Genomic DNA, 18974 nt, shown 5'->3' with positions numbered 1-18974 from the left:
TTTTGCTGCCTTTTTCTCCCCCTTACTTACTATTTAAAACTTACAAAGGGCGGAGTCAGAAGTAATGCTTAACCCGCCATTCGGTATTCAGATGTAGAGCTGACTCTGAATTAGCATCATTGCCATGAACCAATTTCAATAAGATCAACATGTTATACTGAAAAGTAGTCAGTCAATGAGCATATAGCTTTCTCTTACAATTCTGTGGGTATTTCCATTGGAAAGCTTACGTAGTAATTTCATGTTAAACCAATATAAGGAATAATAAAAAATACTGTGGGGCAGAGACATTTCCTATTGCTTCTCCTCTTTTTCTTTTTTCTTTTTCTTAGGCCCGAAGCATGTGGAGGTTCCCAGGCCAGGGGTGGAATTGGAGCTGCAGCTGCCAGCCTACGCCACAGCCACAGCCACACCAGATCCGAGCCGGGTCTGCGACCTACACTCACTACAGTTTACAGCAACGCCAGATTCTTAATCCACTGAGTGAGGTCAGGGATCAAACCTGCGTCCTCATGGGCACTAGTCAGGTTTGTTACCACTGAGCCACAACGGAACTCCAGCTTCTCTTTTCAATAAAGATCATTCTTAATACCGTATTCATTTAGGCTAAAATTGTACTTTTAAGATATTCAAGAACTGACGCCCAGTTTAGAGATTATTGATGTATGTAGTTTTTATATTGTTTTCTACTTGGTTGTTTACAGTTAACGCTGGGGGTAAACAAAATAACAAACAAACAAAAACCCCTTTACTTGATCCCTCTAGCTACTATCATACCATCTTTCTATCCTTCCGTGAAAACTTTTAGACGGAGTGATTTAAGGCCACTGGGACAGCCTCTGCCTCTGGCCCCCACGATTTTCCAAAGCTGGGTTCTCCACTGTTGCCCCAACCTGCAACTTCAGCCATGTACAACTCCAAAGTCAAGCTGTTCATTAATTCTGGCATTTACTGAGTGCCAAGCACTGTGGCACATGCCAGGCACAGTGCTAGGCCCTAGGATTCAGTGATAACTGAAAATAAATGGGAGAAGTTCCTGTGTGGCACAGTGGGTTAAGGATCTAGCATTGCTGCAGCTGTAGTATAGGTTGCAACTGCGGGGCAGGTTGGATCCCAGGCCTGGGAAACTTCCACATGCTGCAGGTACAGCCAAAAAAAAAAAAAAAAAAAGTGGATACTGCTTTCGCAGGGCTTCCATTCCAGGGTAAATATTAGCCAAATAAGGGCAGTAACAAGACTCCAACTACAAACTGATAGATGCTATTAAAGGAAAGGAATGTGTTTCTATAAAGTACACGATAGACTGACTCGACTCAGCAGCACAGGGAGGCTGCCCCGAGGAAGCGAGGCCAAGTGAAACTCTAAGGGCTGAGTGGGAGCTAACCAGACAGCCAGAGCAATGCCAGATCCGAGCTGCCTCTGCGACCTACAGCACAGCCACAGCAACGACGGATCCTTAACCCACTGAGCAAGGCCAGGGATCGAACCTGTGTCCTCATGGATGCTAGTCAGATTCGTTTCTCCTGAGCCACGGGAACTCTGCTAATTTCTAATTTTAGGAAAAAGAGTGTTTTCCTGTTGTGCCCCATCCAATTTTTTTTTTTTTTAAGTTTCTGCCTGATAAAGGCTACACTGATCTCACAAATGTTTGTGGTGCCAGGACTATAGCTTCCCCTGTAGGGCAGAGATACTGGATCATCCCACATCGGCTCCCATGTCTTTATAGCTCCTCATAGCCCCCAGAATATCCACCCAAATCTCTTACGGCTGATGGATGCCCAGTTATGAGCTGTTCCATACAATTCAAAGGGTTAAAAATGTACAAATAAATCTACATGTATCGTGTTACAGACTGCTCTTTGTCACACTGAATTAAAAGCCAACTTTTTTTTTTTTCCATTTTCTTTAGAGTTTCCAAAACTTTTTAACCTTTGCTGTCTTGGATAATAGTAATAAGATATAAAAAATATTTTAAAATACCTTCAAGCCAATCAAAGAGAGAAACAAAGTTTGGATTCCCTTGGTGAATTCTTGCACAAGATGGCTGTAACAGTTTTCCAATGGTCTGCTTATTAACTCCAATACCTACATGAGTTAAAGCAATATTATATTATGTTTTATGTTATAAAAAATAAAAGGTGTTCCACATAAAATTTTAGATTTAGCATAGATCTTGTGGAGGCTGGGGGAGATAAAAAGCATAAAGACAAAAAAAGAAGGATCTAACAGCCCTCATGAAAATGGAAGAAGATATATTTTTCATTGTTTGCCTAAAATACAAAAATATCTGAACTACTCTTTGTAATTCTTAATCATAGAGGAGAAGGAAATGTTATTTAAAGGAGTATTGATAATTTTTAAAAGTTGATCTCATGAAAAGGCTAAGCCAAAGACCTAGAGAAGACAAGAAGAACAATCAGATTATTACCTGTTGCTTGTCTTTTTCTTGAAATATAAGGATGCTCTCCCCAACAGAATCTATTCCAGCACGGCCAGCTCTGCCAATCATCTGTTTATACTGATTCCTCTTCAAAAATTCCTTAGCAACATAGGGGGCTCTTAAAATAACCCTATGGAATTGAGAAAGTTAATTAAAAGTGATGGTCCATCAAGAGCAATAGCATCTATTTTTTTAAACTCTTCATTTCATGTGATATTAAGTTTAGTAACATTAACTCAAAGTAATAGGTAACGACTACTTACCAATAATCTATGATGTCCTAGGTTCTTTGGGTACATTATCTGATCTTATAAAACTTTTGGTGACAATGTTTTTATTTACTTAAGCTTTCTTGTACAACGGGGCAAACTGAAGCACAGCTGAATGGCTTACTTATACAACGGGTAAAGACCAGAACCGTGACCTGAACATAAGTCTGCTTAGTTGCAAACCTCTACGGTCAATCCACTACAGAAATAATCTCAAAAGACTTTCGATTTGATTCTCCGTAAAAGAAGGATCTGACCATGGACCACCAACATATGCATATTTGCTTATAAATTTGTATTACTGTCAACTAGATGAAATTGCATATTCCAACGGTTTTTGACCTACAAACGGTGATTTCAATCCTGCTGACATACACACAAGTCTCCAACCAGCTCTCCTGTTCTGAGGTGAGAGAAAACTGATATCACTGACCTGAGATAATCTCCCTGCTTCTTTATTTATAAATCTCAGTGGACAGCTGAGATCTCCAAGTACATGAAAACGACAAACGACACGAAAGAAAAACAGAGTTCTCCTGCGGCTCAGTGGGTTAAGGATCCAGTGTTGTCATTGCAGTGGCTTAGGTCACTGCTGTGGTGTGGGTTCAATCCCTGGCCCAGAAACTTCTGTGTGTCATGGGCACAGCCAAAAAAAAAAAAAAAAAAAGATATACTTGGTAAAAAAAAAGTAGTCCTAGTATTCAAAGTAAAATCCCTAAATGAGAAAAACAAGGACCTATTCTATTGATGAAAGGCATAATTCAGCAATAAGATATTTGGAGTAAACTTTTATTTTTATTTTTATTTAAAAAAATTTTTTTTTTATTTTCCCACTGTACAGCAAGGGGGTCAGGTTATCCTTACATGTATACATTACATTTTCCCCCCAGCCTTTCTTCTGTTGCAACATGAGTATCTAGACAAAGTTCTCAATGCTATTCAGCAGGATCTCCTTGTAAATCTAGTCTAAGTTGTGTCTGATAAGCCCAAGCTCCCGATCCCTCCCTCTCCCTCCCCCTCCCATCAGGCAGCCACACGTCTCTTCTCCAAGTCCATGATTTTCTTTTCTAAGGAGATGTTCCTTTGTGCTGGATATTAGATTCCAGTTATAAGTGATATCATATGGTATTTGTCTTTGTCTTTCTGGCTCATTTCACTCAGGATGAGATTCTCTAGCTCCATCCATGTTGCTGCAAATGGCATTATGTCATTCTTTTTTATGGCTGAGTAGTATTCCATTGTGTATATATACCACCTCTTCCGAATCCAATCATCTGTCGATGGACATTTGGGTTGTTTCCATGTCTTGGCTATTGTGAATAGTGCTGCAATGAACATGCACGTGTCTCTTTGAAGTAGAGTTTTGTCTGGATAGATGCCCAAGAGTGGGATTGCGGGGTCATATGGAAGTTCTATGTATAGATTTCTAAGGTATCTCCAAACTGTTCTCCATAGTGGCTGTACCAGTTTACATTCCCACCAACAGTGCAGGAGGGTTCCCTTTTCTCCACACCCCCTCCAGCACTTGTTATTTGTGGATTTATTAATGATGGCCATTCTGACTGGTGTGAGGTGATATCTCATGGTAGTTTTGATTTGCATTTCTCTTATAACCAGCGATGTTGAGCATTTTTTCATGTGTTTGTTGGCCATCTGTATATCTTCTTTGGAGAAATGTCTATTCAGGTCTTTTGCCCATTTTTCCATTGATTGATTGGCTTTTTTGCTGTTGGGTTGTATAAGTTGTTTATATATATTCTAGAGATTAAGCCCTTGTCAGTTGCATTTGAAACTATTTTCTCCCATTCTGTAAGTTGTCTTTTTGGTTTCTTTTTGGTTTCCTTTGCTGTGCAAAAGCTTTTCAGTTTGATGAGGCCGCATGGGTTTATTTTTGCTCTAATTTCTATTGCTTTGGGCGACTGACCTGAGAAAATATTCATGATGTTGATGTCAGAGAGTGTTTTGCCTATGTTTTCTTCTAGGAGTTTGATGGTGTCCTGTCGTATATTTAAGTCTTTCAGCCATTTTGAGTGTATTTTTGTGCATGGTGAGAGGGTGTGTTCTAGTTTCATTGCTTTGCATGCAGCTGTCCAGGTTTCCCAGCAATGCTTGCTGAATAGACTTTCTTTTTCCCATTTGATGTTCTTGCCTCCCTTGTCAAAGATTAATTGACCATAGGTGTCAGGGTTTATTTCCAGGTTCTCTATTCTGTTCCATTGGTCTGTCTGTCTGTTTTGGTACCAGTACCACACTGTTCTGATGACTGTGGCTTTGTAGTATTTCTTGAAGTCTGGGAGAGTGATGCCTCCTGCTTGGTTTTTGTTTCTCAGGATTGCTGTGGCGATTCTGGGTCTTTTGTGGTTCCATATAAATGTTTGGATTGTTTGTTCTACTTCTGTGAAAAATGTCATGGGTAATTTGATAGGGATTGCATTGAATCTGTAGATTGCTTTGGGTAGTATGGCCATTTTTACAATATTGATTTTCCCAATCCAGGAACATGGAATATCTTTCCATTTCTTTACATCTTCTTTGATTTCTTTGATGAAAGTTTTATAGTTCTCAGCATATAGGTCCTTTACCTCCTTGGTCAGGTGTATTCCGAGGTATTTGATTTTGTGAGGTGCAATTTTAAAAGGTATTATATTTTTGTATTCCTTTTCTAATATTTCATTGCTGGTATACAGAAATGCAACTGACTTCTGAATGTTAATCTTATATCCTGCTACTTTGCTGAATTTATGAATCAATTCAAGTAGTTTTGGGGTTGAGTCCTTAGGGTTTTCTATGTGGAGTATCATGTCATCTGCATACAGTGACAGTTTTATCTCTTCTCTTCCTATATGGATGCCTTTGATTTCTTTTGTTTGTCTAATTGCTGTGGCTAGGACTTCCAAAACTATGTTGAAGAGCAGTGGTGAGAGTGGGCATCCCTGTCTTGTTCCAGATTTGAGGGAGAAGGCTTTCAGTTTTTCCCCCATTGAGGATTATATTTGCTGTGGGTTTATCATAAATGGCTTTGATTATATTCAGGAATGTTCCCTCTATACCTACTTTGGCGAGGGTCTTGATCATGAATGGATGTTGGACTTTGTCAAATGCTTTTTCTGCGTCTATTGAGATGATCATATGATTTTTGACCTTTTTTTTTGTTAATGTGGTATATGATGCTGATTGATTTGCGTATGTTGAACCATCCTTGTGAATCTGGGATGAATCCAACCTGGTCATGGTGTATAATTTTCTTGGTATGTTGTTGGATTCGGTTGGCTAAGATTTTGTTGAGAATTTTTGCATCTATATTCATCAATGATATTGGCCGATAGTTTTCTTTTTTGGTGGTATCTCTGTCTGGTTTTGGAATGAGGGTGATGGTGGCATCATAGAATGTCTTTGGGAGTATTCCTTCTTCTTCAACCTTTTGAAAGAGTTTAAGGAGGATGGGCACCAATTCCTCTTTATATGTTTGATAAAATTCACCTGTGAAGCCATCTGGTCCTGGACTTTTATTTGTAGGGAGTGATTTTATGACATCTTCAATTTCATTTCTAGTGATCGGTCTGTTCAGTTGGTCTGTTTCTTCTTGATTCAGTTTTGGCAGGCTGTAAGATTCTAGAAAATTGTCCATTTCTTCCAGATTATCAAATTTGTTGGCATATAGTTGTTCATAGTATTCTCTTATGGTTTTTTGTATTTCTGCTGTATCCGTTGTGATTTCTCCTTTTTCATTTATAATTTTGGTTATTTGGGTTCTTTCTCTCCTCTTTTTAGTGAGTCTGGCCAGGGGTTTGTCAACTTTGTTCACCTTTTCAAAGAACCAGCTCTTGGTTTTATTAATTTTCTCTATTGCTTTTTGAGTCTCTATTTTATTGATTTCTTCTTTGATCTTTATAATTTCCTTCCTTCTGCTGACTTTAGAACTTTTTTGTTCTTCTTTTTCTAATTCATTTAGGTGGAGGGTTAAGTTGTCAATTTGCGATCTTTCTTCTTTTTTGAGAAAGGCCTGTATTGCTATAAATTTCCCTCTGAGCACTGCTTTCGCAGCATCCCATAGATTTTGAGCGGTTGTGTCTTCATTATCATTTGTTTCAAGGTAGTTTTTAATTTCCTTCTTGATTTCCTCATTGACCCATTGGTTTTTTAGGAGCATGTTGTTTAGTCTCCATGCAGTAGGTTTGTTCTCTTTCCTTTTCCCATGGTTGATTTCTAATTTCATGGCATTGTGGTCAGAGAAGATACTTGAGATAATTTCTATGCTCCTAAATTTATTGAGATTAGCTTTGTGTCCCAATATGTGGTCGATTCTTGAGAATGTTCCATGAGCATTTGAGAAGAATGTGTATTCTGCTTTTTTTGGATGTAGTGTCCTGAAGATATCAATGAAGTCTAACTTTCTATTGTTTCCTTAGGATCTCTGTTGCTTTATTGGTTTTCTGTCTAGAGGATCTGTCCATTGATGTGAGGGGGGTATTAAGGTCTCCTACTATGATTGTATTCTCATCAATATCTCCCTTAATGTCAGTTAATATTTGTTGTATGTATCTGGGTGCTCCTATATTTGGGGCATATATGTTGACGATAGTAACATCCTCTCCTTGGATGGATCCCTTAATCATTAAGTAGTGTCCTTCTTTGTCTTTCTTTTTGTCTTTTGTTTTAAAGTCTATCTTGTCTGATATGAGCGTTGCGACTCCTGCTTTTCTGTCATGTCTATTGGCGTGAAATATTTTTCCCCACCCTTTCACTTTCAATCTATATGTATCTTTTGTCCTAAGGTGAGTTTCTTGTAGGCAGCATATTGAAGGTTTTTGCCTTTTTATCCACTCAGCCACTCTGTGTCTTTTGATTGGGGCGTTCAGTCCATTGACATTTAAGGTGATAATTGATAAATGATTATTTATTGCCATTTGAACCTCGTGTTCCAGTTGATTCTATGGTTCTCCATTCTTCCTTTCTTTTTTTTTTTTTTTGGTTGGATGGTCTCCTGTTATTATCTGCTTGAGTGTATTTTTTTTTTTCATTTTTTGCAAATGCAATATTTGGTTTTGGCTTGTGGTTGCCCTGTTTTTTAAGTATGCTAACCCCTCCCCATAATTGTGTGTTTTAGCCTGATGGTCCTGTAAGTTCAAACACTTCATTACTATATTAAAATTAATAAGAGAAACATACAAACAAACAAAAAGGGTTATTTACTTCCTAACATCCCTTGCCCACATTTTATGGTTTTGATGACTCTTTTTAATTTTATTTTGTTTGAGGCCTGTTCATGATTAAATCTGTATGCTGGCTTATTTGAGTGACTGCTCTCTGATTGCGGTTTCCTCAGCCCTAGTTCTTCCTCTTCTTTTTTTTTTCTTTTCTTTTTTCTTCCCTTTCCTTCCTTTCTTTTTGGTTTAGAGAAGCCCTTTCAATATTTCCTTTAACCTGGGTTTTGTGTTGCTGTATTCTTTAAGTTTTGGTTTGTTGGAAAAAAATTTTATTTCCCCTTCTATTTTAAATGATATTCTTGCTGGATAGAGTATTCTAGGTTGCATATTTTTTCCTTTTAGCACTTTAAATATCTCTTGCCATTCCCTCCTGGCCTGTAGTGTTTCTGTAGAGAAGTCAGCTGATATTCTTATGGGGGTTCCCTTGTAGGTAACATTCTGTTTTTCTCTTGCTGCCTTTAGGATCCTCTCTTTATCACTAACTTTTGCCATTTTTATTATGATGTGTCTTGCTGTGGGTCTATTTGGGTTCAGTTTGTTTGGGGCCCTCTGTGCTTCTTGTATCTTGAACCCAGCATCCTTTAGATTTGGGAAGTTTCCATCGATAATTTCTTCAAATATATTTTCCATCCCCTTATCTTTTTCTACTCCTTCTGGAATTCCTATTATGCGTAGATTGGCCCGCTTTATATTATCCCATAGGTCTCTTATATTGCTTTCCAGTTTTTTGATTCGGTTTTCTGTCTGTTGACCGGATTGAGTGATTTCCATTATTCTATCTTCCATATCACTGATTCGTTCTTCTGCATTATTCATTCTGGTTTTTACTGCCCTTAGTTCGGTTTGCATCTGTGCAAATGAATGTTCTAGTTTTTCTTGGCTCCTCCTTATATTTTCTAGTTCCTTTCTGAGGGTATCTGCATTACTGCTCATATCTTCTCTTAATTCCTTCAGTATTTTCACTATTTCTCTTTTGAACTCCAGGTCTGTCAGACTGCAGAGATCTGTTTCATTGTTGACTGTTTTAGGTGAGTTCTCCTGTTGGTTTGACTGGGGGTGGTTTCTCTGCTTCTTCATCTTGCTTGTTGTTTTCTCTCTCCTGAGGGAGTTGTACTCTCGGTTATCGGGCAGTGTTTGCCTTGTCACTGCCGTGGAATATTTCCTGAGGGCTGGCGTTGTTGGTCAATCTTTTTTGAGGCAATGTGGCTTTTCTGGAGTGTTGATGGGGCTAACAGTGTTTCTTTGAAGCAAAGGAGGGCTTCCTGAGGGCAGACAGGACTGGGAGGTCCACACCACGATGGTAGCAGATTTCACTTGGTCATGCAGATCTTGCTCTGGTGTTTTTAGGCTGTGGGGTTCTTGCAGGGGGTTGGCGGTGTTGGGCAGCTGTTCCTTGGGAGTGCAGCACCCCCTGGGGGCTGGAGCAGCTATCTGGGTCACTGAGAACCTAAGAGGCTCTTCCCTAGGGCAGCCCAACTCAGAAGGATGGCCTGAGAATGTAGGCAGATCTTTTCACAGTCTGGCCAAACTTGTTGCAGCTTTTCTGGGCTGCAGGGGCTCTTCTAGGGGGCTGGTGGTGCTGAGCAGCTATTCCGCGGGAGGGGCTTGGGCGGGTAGCAGGGCCGTTGGAAACTGAAGAGGCTCCTCCCCGGGGCAGCCCAACTCAGAAAGACCGTCTGAGATCTTTTCCCAACTTGGCCAGGCTTGTTGCAGCTTTTCTGGGCTGTAGGGGGTCCTGCCTGGAGCTGGCAGTCCTATGCAGCTGATCCACTAGGGCACCCTCTGGGGGCTTGGGCGGGTAGCAGGGCCGTTGGAAACCGAAGAGGCTCCTCCCCGGGGCAGCCCAACTCAGAAAAACCGTCCGGGAATTAGGCAGATCTGTTCACTGCCTGGCTAGGCTTGTTCTAGCTTTTCTGGGCTGCAGGCCTTTTCTCGGGGGCTGGTGGTGTTTGGTGCTACTCTGCGGAAGTGTAGCCCCTCCAAAGGGCAAGCAGGCCTGTGCAGGGACAGCTCCTGCGGTGGTAGGCTTCAGGCAATTGTTGAGGCCAGCCCTCCTGGATGGCAGGCAGCCCCAGGTTCGGCGAGAGCGTAGGGGGTGGCGGGGGTGGGGGGAGGGGATGCACTGGGAAGCACCGCTTTCAGCTAGCTAGCGGGCCTGTAAGCTTGCTGTGGCGTGGGGGGTATTCTATGGGGACCCACCCCTTCTTCTCTCCCCTCCCCAGCACGGGCACAGACCAGGCTCTTTTCCCAGGTTCCCTCTGATGCGGCTTTCCACTTCCCCGCCCCTAGAGTATTGCTCCCTTCCTCTGCGACAGCTTTGTTTTCTAGTCTCCCAGGCAGCCTCTGCCCCGTCAAATGGTTTCTAGACCTCCCAAGCAGTTTCCGCTCCTCCCCACCGCCCCAGCCCGGGGACTAACCTCTGGAGCCGAGGACTCGGTGCCCAGCCCCCACCCAGGCGTCTCAATTTTTGGTGACTGTGCCCATAGTTCAGATGGTCCGTTCGGTTCTTGATCGGCTTTTCCGTACTCCAACTTATTGCTACACTCTTCTCTGCATCTGGAGATTCCTCCGGTTCGTTTGATCTTTCCCCCATGTAGGTGACTTTCCAGGGTGCGGGATCCCTTTCTCCTCCGCAGTTCCCTTTCGGGAGCACCTGTCCCACTCAGATTCACCTTCTCTCTCTCTCCTCTTTTCTCCCGTTCTGCCCCGTAATGTCACGAACTTCTTGCCGTTATTGGAGTTTAGGTTCCTCTGCCAGCGATTGGTTGCTGTTCTGTGCGAGTCATTTATTCTGTAGATGTGCTTTTTTTTGTTGTGTTTGTGGGAGAGGGCGAGCGTGTCCCTCTACTCCTCCACCATCTTGTCCTCCTCGCTATATATTTAAATAATTTTGAAACACAAAGCAAAAACTTATAAAAATGTAATAAGGGGAAGTTGACAACTCCATAGTTACACCAGGAGATGCTCTGAAATTGACATATCAAAGAATCACAGGTAGGAAGAACACAGAAGAAGAATTAATAAAATGATTAGTAACTGTGATCTCATGCAGCTATATAAAACCATATACCGAAGAGGAAATACTTATTTTTAAATGCTCAGGGACGATTTATAAAAATTGACCATTTATTTGAAAAAATGTTACAAATTTTAAAGTCACAGATGACCAAGAGTGGAGATGAGTTACACAGGCTGTGGCAGCTTTGGTAACAACTGCAAAGGTAAATCAAGGATCTACTCTTAAAAAAGGTCCTGGACTTGAAAGACCATATGGATGAGTCTCCAGGTTTCACGGAAAGCCCTATGTGAAATAAACTCTTTCAGATCACGGGAATTTGTGGAAAGCTTGCCAACTGTTTCTACACAACAAGGATCATAAACCCTAGCATCAAAATCAGATGGGGGGTTCCCGTTGTGGCTCAGTGGTTAACAAACCTGACTAGTATCCATGAAGATGCGGGTTCGATCCCTGGCCTCGCTCAGTGGGTTAAGGATCTGGTGTTGCCACGAGCTGTGGTATAGGTCACAGAGGTAGCTCAGATCTGGAGTTGCTGTGGCTCTGGCGTAGGGGTCCGATTCGACCCCTAGCCTGGGAACCTCCATATGCCGCAGGTGCAGCCCTAAAAAGACAAAAACAAAACATAACAAAAAACAGACAGGAAAGGCACCAAAGAAAGAAGGAACTCCAATAGCAAGAAATCTACTGTTTCCTTCCTTCCTTCCTTTCTGTGGACTATGCCTATAGCATGCAGACATTCCCAGGCCAGGGACTGAGCCTGTGCCACAGCTGTGACAACACTGGATCCCTAACCTGCTGAGCCACCAGAGAACTCCCATTTAATATTATTTTTCATCAAAATATTAAAGGGAATCAATTAATCAACTCAGCAAATGCTAAAAAATTTTTTGATAAATTCTCACCCACTCCAGTGAAAGAATAAAACCACAATAAAGCTGTTGGCAAGCCTGGAATTGGAAAGTTTGGGGCCTGGCCAACAACTACTTAAAACTTGCCTTCGAGCTGGTAGGTTAACGCCTGCTGCTAGGGTGGATGTGCAGGTCAAAAGGCAGAGAACTCCTGCGGAGTGGGCTTCCTCCAAGAGCTTCCTTTCGTCACTTGTCAAACCACTGTGGTGATAAGCAACGCCAAATGGGATGGTGTGCTTTAAAACAGGACACAGGTTGCCCCCGCTGATGGCTTTCAAGTTCTTAAGCAACTCATGTTTTTCTTTCTCTCTGTGTTTCAGATATTCCCTAGGAAAAAGATCTGTTAGAAATATGAACCCTGGATCTTACAGCAAAGTGCCTCACATTTAAATTTTACTAGATGCAGGTAAACATTCTCTTTTTAAAAACATACTACTTTCAGAGTTCCCATAGTGGCACAGTGGAAAGGAATCTGACTAGGAACCATGAGGTTTCGGGTTCGATCCCTGGCCTGGCTCAGTGGGTGAAGGATCTGGCGTTGCCGTGAGCTGTGGTGTAGGTCGCAGACGCAGCTCAGATCCCCCGTTGCTGTGGCTCTGGCGTAGGCCAGCAGCAACAGCTCCGATCTGACCCCTTAGCCTGGAAACCTCCATATGCTCCAGGTGCAGCCCTAAAAAGACAGAAGACCAAAAAAAAAAAAAAAAAAACCCCACCAAAAAACCCCCCAAAACATATTACTTTCATTGATATACGTACATAAAATATTCTTAGAATTTGATTCTGATTATATTAACTATTAGGCAGGCTCTCTCAGCCTTTCCGTGGGTCATGGAGCCTTGTGAGAATGTGCCTAAAGCTAAAAAAACAAACCACACCAAACATCCATATAAACACAACACGATGCAAACAATTTCAGAGGATTCAGGGAATTCCTGAGATTCGTTCCTGTACTTCCTATGAATCCATGGAACCAAGTTTAAACCACTGCTCTAGATGTTAGTTTTTCACAGGCGCATACATCTTTATTGAAGATGACTTGTTTTGAGTCATGATTTTCTTCTCTGAATATGAAAACATATATTATTAAATCATACCTATTATACGTAAAACAGTGACTGTCTAAACACTGGCATTTCAGAAGCCTCAGTCATATCCTACAATGTCTCCTGACCTAGAAGCACCTATTAGTTGAAATTCCTCTCGAGAAAAGAGAGACAGCAAAGGAAGAGTAAGCACAACGAGCTACAAATTGACTTCAAAGCAACAACTTCTGAATACCAGGGGCAAACAAGTACCATCTAAGACATAAATATAACACACACGGCCCCACGTTGTGTTAGCATATGCTTCGTGGAAAGAAGAGACCTCCGGCTGCTGGTGCACGCAGAGGGCCAGTAATTGCATGACTCTTGGATGTAGCTTGGCCTACATCTTATAAAGGCCCCAGGCCGATTCGCCGTGCAGCCAGACCATCATATCCGTCAGCATTCTCTTACATGAAGCCTTACAACTTTTCTCTGGCTATCTCACATACGTGAATTTCATAGTTCAATTTTCTTCACTGTCAGGGCCTTTAAGAATCTAGCATAACAGCTTAAAAGAATGTTCTGCCAGAAGTGATTAGTGCTCGTTAAATAAACAGCGTACATGGCCTATAAATCATATAAAATAAAACAATATTTTAAGAAAATTAACATACTTGCTTAAAATTTTGCTTATCATTTCTGCTACATTTTCACAGTTCTTCTTTGTGGGACAAAAAACTAAGCAGGAATGATTGGGGATGACTTCTGTCACCAATGCTACCAAGTGATCAGGGTCCAGCTTTTTCAGAGCGTCCGAATACTGCACAACGAGAGGCAGGAACAAGGTAGTTAGCCATCCTGAAAGCCTTTCCTCTCGCCAGAAAGGTGAAGGACTTTGAATGGTAAGTGAACCCGCCATAATTTCCAACTTCTCATTGAATAGATATGATCATTTAAAAGCAAAGATGCAACCTATATTAAGCTGCAAAATGTGAAGTCCCACTTTTCTCTTAGGTGATTAGGGTTCGTGAGGTGCCCTGTTTTAAATGAAGGAAGAGAAAATGGTTTACTGTTACGAACAACCGCCCAGCTCGCCCCTCTCCACCAACGCAGAAAAAGTCGACGGAGACCACCACAGACTGAGCCTAGTGACAGTCACAGAGCTGCACGAACAAGCCGCATCTCTTGGTACCACTAACAGGGCTCAAAAACACAGATTCAATCAGACTACAGGACTTAAGCAGAAGTAAAAAAATATTTATCAAGCGGATACAAAGAATTCCAACAACATGAAGGCAAATGTGAGGTTATTTAAAATCTTACTTCCTTTGACTTGACTGCAAACTAATTAAGACCCAGATTTAGAATAACATACCTTTATAGAATTTTAAAACTGCTGTTAACCCCCTTCCTTCCCTTTTTAATGTCTTTCATGTAAGTCACCAGACAACAACACAGCAGACATCTCCATTCTCACACGCCAATATCTGAGCCCAGTATACAGCCCAGAAGTATTTCTTGTTTTGCTCCTGCTGCCGAATGAATAAGCACTAAGGTTCCGGGAGCCCCAAGGCCAAAGAAATAACTAACAGTTTTGATTATGAGAGTTAGGTCCAAACAGCTTAATAAGTTTGTATTTCCTCACAAATTAGTAGCTATTTGAACAAATAACATCCATCAGTGAATAAAAAAACATTTTCATTCGAAGTAACCATCACAGCCCCCTAAGGAGAAGTGTGCCCAACTGGGTCCTGCAGTTTTTCAAACCTCAGAAATGCTTATTTCCTGGTTCAGACTGGTTTTCACATGGTATTTGCCTACGATAAGCACAAACCCCACCCCCCACCCCACTGCATCTGCTCGACTTCGCAAAGATACAATATCACAGAAAGGAATGCTCTGGGATCTAACGATAATTCTGGAAGCTGCCTATCTTGAATCAGTAGTCTGTATAGCGCCCAGCAGATATCAAGCATCAGCTGTTTCTCCCAAATATCTAACCTGTCCCCTGGCACCTTGCAACTCTGGCACAGTGCCCCAGGGCAGCTGGGCATAAAGTCAGGGGACCTCACCTTCAGGGGTTATCGAGGTTACCTTATAATTAAGAAGACGAGAAAAAGTCATGCCATTCTCAGCTTTGCTGTCCACCTCATAGATTGTGTCGTTTATTTTCAGATATTCTTTTAACTCAACCTTGAATTAAAAAGACATTTGCAATTAATATCATCTACCAATTCCTCTTTCCAGTTTCAAATTTTGTAAAGTATACTGTAAAAAAGGAAAGCTATACAAAACTTTTAGCTTTTCTAAGCTATGTAAAATGCTTCAACTTAAAAGTTACTTCTTTCCTAAGTTTCTTTTTTCCTTTAAATCACAGCAGGGGTTATGGGAGTTCCCATTGTGGCTCAGGAGTTAATGAACCCCGCTAGTATCCATGAGGAGGCGGGTTTGATCCCTGGCCTTGCTCAGTGGGTTGAGGATCTGGTGTTGCCATCACAGATGTGGCTCAGATCTGGCGTGGCTGTGGCTGTGGTGTAGGCCAGCAGCTGCAGCGCCGATTCAACCCGTAGCCTGGGAACCTCCATATGCCACAGGTGCGGCCCTAAGGAAACAAAAAAAGAAATACTTTTGAAGAGTCACAATATCTGAAAGGAAATCAGGGAGTTCCCTGGTGGTCTAGTGGTTGAGACTTTCATCGCTGCGGCCTGGGTTCTGGGAACTGAGATCCCACATCAAGGTGCTGCTCGCTGTGGCCAAAACAAACAAACAAACAGGAAATAGACACTTGTATTTGTCACAAGAGCAAGTATAAACGAGTCAAGTGTCTTTTTTTTTTGTTTAAACACATACACACAGATAAACCATAGTAGTTTCGTTGTTTTGTTTCTGTTATTTTTCGGCCGTGTCCCCCCAGCACGTAGAAGTTGCCAGACCAGGGGCTGAACCCGTACTATGGCAGCAACCCAAGCCACTGCAGTGACACCAAATCCTTAAGGAACCAAGCCATAAAAGAACTCCCAAATGTCCTTTTTTTTTTTTTTTGCTTTTTAGGGCCATGCCCAGGGCATATGGAGGTTCTCAGGCTAGGGGTTGAATCAGAGCTGTAGCTACTGGTCTACACTACAGCCACAGCAACGCTGGATCTGAGCTGAGTTTGTAACCTACATGGCAGCTCACAGCAAAGCCAGGGATCAAACCTGCGTCCTCATGGATACCAGTCAGAATCATTTCCGCTGAGACGCGATGGGAACTCCCAACTGTCTTTTCTTAGGGAGTTATGTGTATTACTCCTCAAAACTTAAAGCTGAATAAGTCATTGGTTTTAACCTAAATACCACTGTAATACTCTTAAGTATTAGTAGGGAAGAAAAGTTTGTAAATAAAGCTCATTGAATTTTAAAAGAATAGCACCTAATTTGACAATTAAGGCTAGAAAATATTTCTCAAAAAATTTCATATTCAGTGAAAATGTAAAAACACCAAATTTCCAATTAAAATTTGGTGAGTCTAAAAAATTATTCTTTGAACATCTATTTAGATACAGAAACTGCAGAGTACATGTACATTATAAGCTACTCTCAAATAACTATGAAGTACATTTATTTACTTTCTTCAAGCCTTTTGGAAATACCGTTACTGAGGCATTTAAATTTAAATCCACGGGAAGTCTTATTTTTAAAAAGTTTTATAACTACCAGAGCATAAACAGTTGAACATATAACTGTTAAGATAAATTTTTGTATGTGCCAGGACCTTGAAAAACGAATCACGAAATTCTCACTGAATGCAAAAAAAAAATGTACCTTACAGAATATCAAGTGGAAAAGCAGAATGAAAAATTTCATTCAGTAAATCTTCACGGAAGGCCCACGGGCCAGGCGCTGTTTCAGGAGCTACAGATACCGCAGCGACCCCGCCAGGATCCTGGACCCCGCAGACCGCGCATTCTCTACACACGCTTGTGCGCATTTAGCCCTGCTGAGTGGCGGTGAGCTCCTTCGCTACTGCTAGAATTTTTATGTCATGGGTTTGCTCCTTTTCTTTCTAAACAGCAGACGGTACAGAACGATCAAACCTCAGGTACATACTGGTCTAAACCGACTGCTGTAATACTCTGCTCGCAGGAACGCTTGCAGGTCCTCCACGTTGTTTAACGTTGCACTCATACCAACAATCTGAGTCGTTTCTAAAAAAAACATCCAAAGCATGGAGGGAAAGGGTTATTTAGTGTAGCATAACAGCAATTTATTGAGCCTTTTTTGAGTTCTTAATTCCTCCTGAGTGATCTGGGAAATGGGGGCAGGTAAGGAAAACACAAACAGCTGATTGGAACAACTCGAGGGTTGGGGGCAGCGATCCTCTGTGAGGTCAGCCTTCCACGTCCTTGGTTCTATATCCCTGGATTCAGGCAGCCACAGGCTGTGTGGCACTGTAGTATTTACTACTGAAACAAATCCACATGTAAGGACCCATGCGGCTCAAACCCGTGTTGTTCAAGGGTCAACCGCTGGTACCAGAGTATTAGCCTGGCAGGTGATAAGACTCAGGAGAGAGGTGTAAGCTGGTAACAGAGACTGGGAGCCATCGGCACACAAGAAGTACTTGAAGTCAAGAGTAGGGTGGGAATTAGCAGAGACTGTGTGAAGCAGGAAGCAGAGAAGAGTCCAAGGTGAGTCTACGGGACACCAATGTATGTGATGAGCATGCTTAGAAATTAGTGTCACAAAGGACGAGAAGAGGAGAAAACCAAAGAGATTCCTTTCATTCAAATATCTGTGAAGTGTAAGGCATTGGTGACAGAAAAAAGCAAGTCGGGAGCTCTCGTCCTGGCTCAGTGGTGATGACCTGACTAGTATCCATGAGGATGCAGGTTTGATCCCTGGCCTTGCTCAGTGGGTTAAGGATCCAGTGTTGCCGTGAGCTGTGGTGTAGGTCACAGACGTGGCTTGGATCTGGCATTGCTGTGGCTGTGGTGTAGGCCAGCAGCTGTAGCTCCAAATAGACCCCTAGCCTGGGAACCTCCATATGCCTCGGGTGGGGCCCTAAAGAGACGAGGAAAAAAAAAAAAAAAAAAAGAAAAAGACGAGTAAGCATGTAGCAGCAGTAAACACGTGTCCATTACGTTCAGGTGCTGTGCTAGATGCTTTGCAAAGACTGCTTCACACTGTCTCCACGGCAATTCAGGGAGGAAGCTTCTATTACTATCATCCACTTTTGATGCCTAAGCAAAAGGGGCCCAGTTATTATAACTTGGCCAAGATCACATACAAAGTTAAAGGAGCCAGGATTTGAATCTAGCTCAGGTCTGTCCTTAGCCTCTGTGCTATATTATCTCTCAGTGCTGACACGGGATCCCTCTTACACAGAGACGGCGGGAAACCAAGAGAGACGGCTGCTTCTGCACCCGAAGGAAAAAAGAGTGATGAACGATGGAATGCTGAAGAGGACTTCGGACAAGGACGGTCAGTGAACTTGGATTTGACAGGAAGGTGTCATTTTCCTCTCTTCCTCTGCTTTATGTTTCTCCATAGAACTTGCCACCTACTAATAGCACGTTTTCTCATTTATCTGTGTATTATCTGTTCACTTTCATGAAAACATAGGTTTGAGGAAGCAGGAACTTGTTCTATTCATTGCTGTATCCCTAGCACTTCAAATAGGGAGGGCCTGACACATGGTAGGTAGGTACTCATTACTTTTTTTTTTGTTTTTGTTTTTTGCTTTTTCTTTTTTAGGGCCACACCTGAGGCATATGGAAGTTCCCAGGCTAGGGGTTGAATTGGCGCTCCAGCTGCTGGCCTTTGCCACAGCCACAGCCACAGGGGATCCGAGCCGCGTCTGCAACCTACACCACAGCTCACAGCAACGCCAGATCCTTAACCCACTGAGCGAGGCCAGGGATTGAGCTCGCATCCTTGCGGACTCTAGTCGGATTAGTTTCCACTGTGCCATGAGGGGAACTCTAATACCTTTTTTTAAATGAATGATCATAAAGTGCTGCCACCTGCCTAAATCACCACTGTTATCAAAACTGTAAAAATAATTCTTAAGATCTGACCTTTATGATTAATAATTTTCCATATATAGCCTGTTACCATATACAACA

General features: G+C 42.0%; 1 protein-coding gene across 5 annotated transcripts in view; it reads right to left on the bottom strand.

The window, feature by feature from the left end:
• The window catches only part of HELQ (helicase, POLQ like), a 40955-nt gene that overhangs the window by 14757 nt on the left and 7224 nt on the right, over positions 1–18974 (bottom strand). For all 5 annotated transcript variants that reach the window (XR_007137611.1, XM_047799630.1, XM_047799628.1 and 2 more), the window contains 6 exons: positions 16957–17054; positions 14963–15061; positions 13543–13688; positions 11931–12170; positions 2429–2570; positions 1981–2085 (listed from right to left, as the gene is read on the bottom strand). Coding sequence is in view for 4 of the 5 variants with exons in the window: in XM_047799630.1 (XP_047655586.1) it covers positions 1981–2085; positions 2429–2570; positions 11931–12170; positions 13543–13688; positions 14963–15061; positions 16957–17054 (830 nt within the window). In the remaining variant the exon portion in view is untranslated. The remainder of the gene's footprint in view (positions 1–1980; positions 2086–2428; positions 2571–11930; positions 12171–13542; positions 13689–14962; positions 15062–16956; positions 17055–18974) is intronic.

The sequence above is a fragment of the Phacochoerus africanus genome, chromosome 10 (genome assembly GCF_016906955.1).
Source record: "Phacochoerus africanus isolate WHEZ1 chromosome 10, ROS_Pafr_v1, whole genome shotgun sequence".
NCBI lineage: Eukaryota > Metazoa > Chordata > Mammalia > Artiodactyla > Suidae > Phacochoerus > Phacochoerus africanus.
Note: the sequence above shows the minus strand (reverse complement) of the source record. Positions and strands in the feature narration are given on the sequence as shown.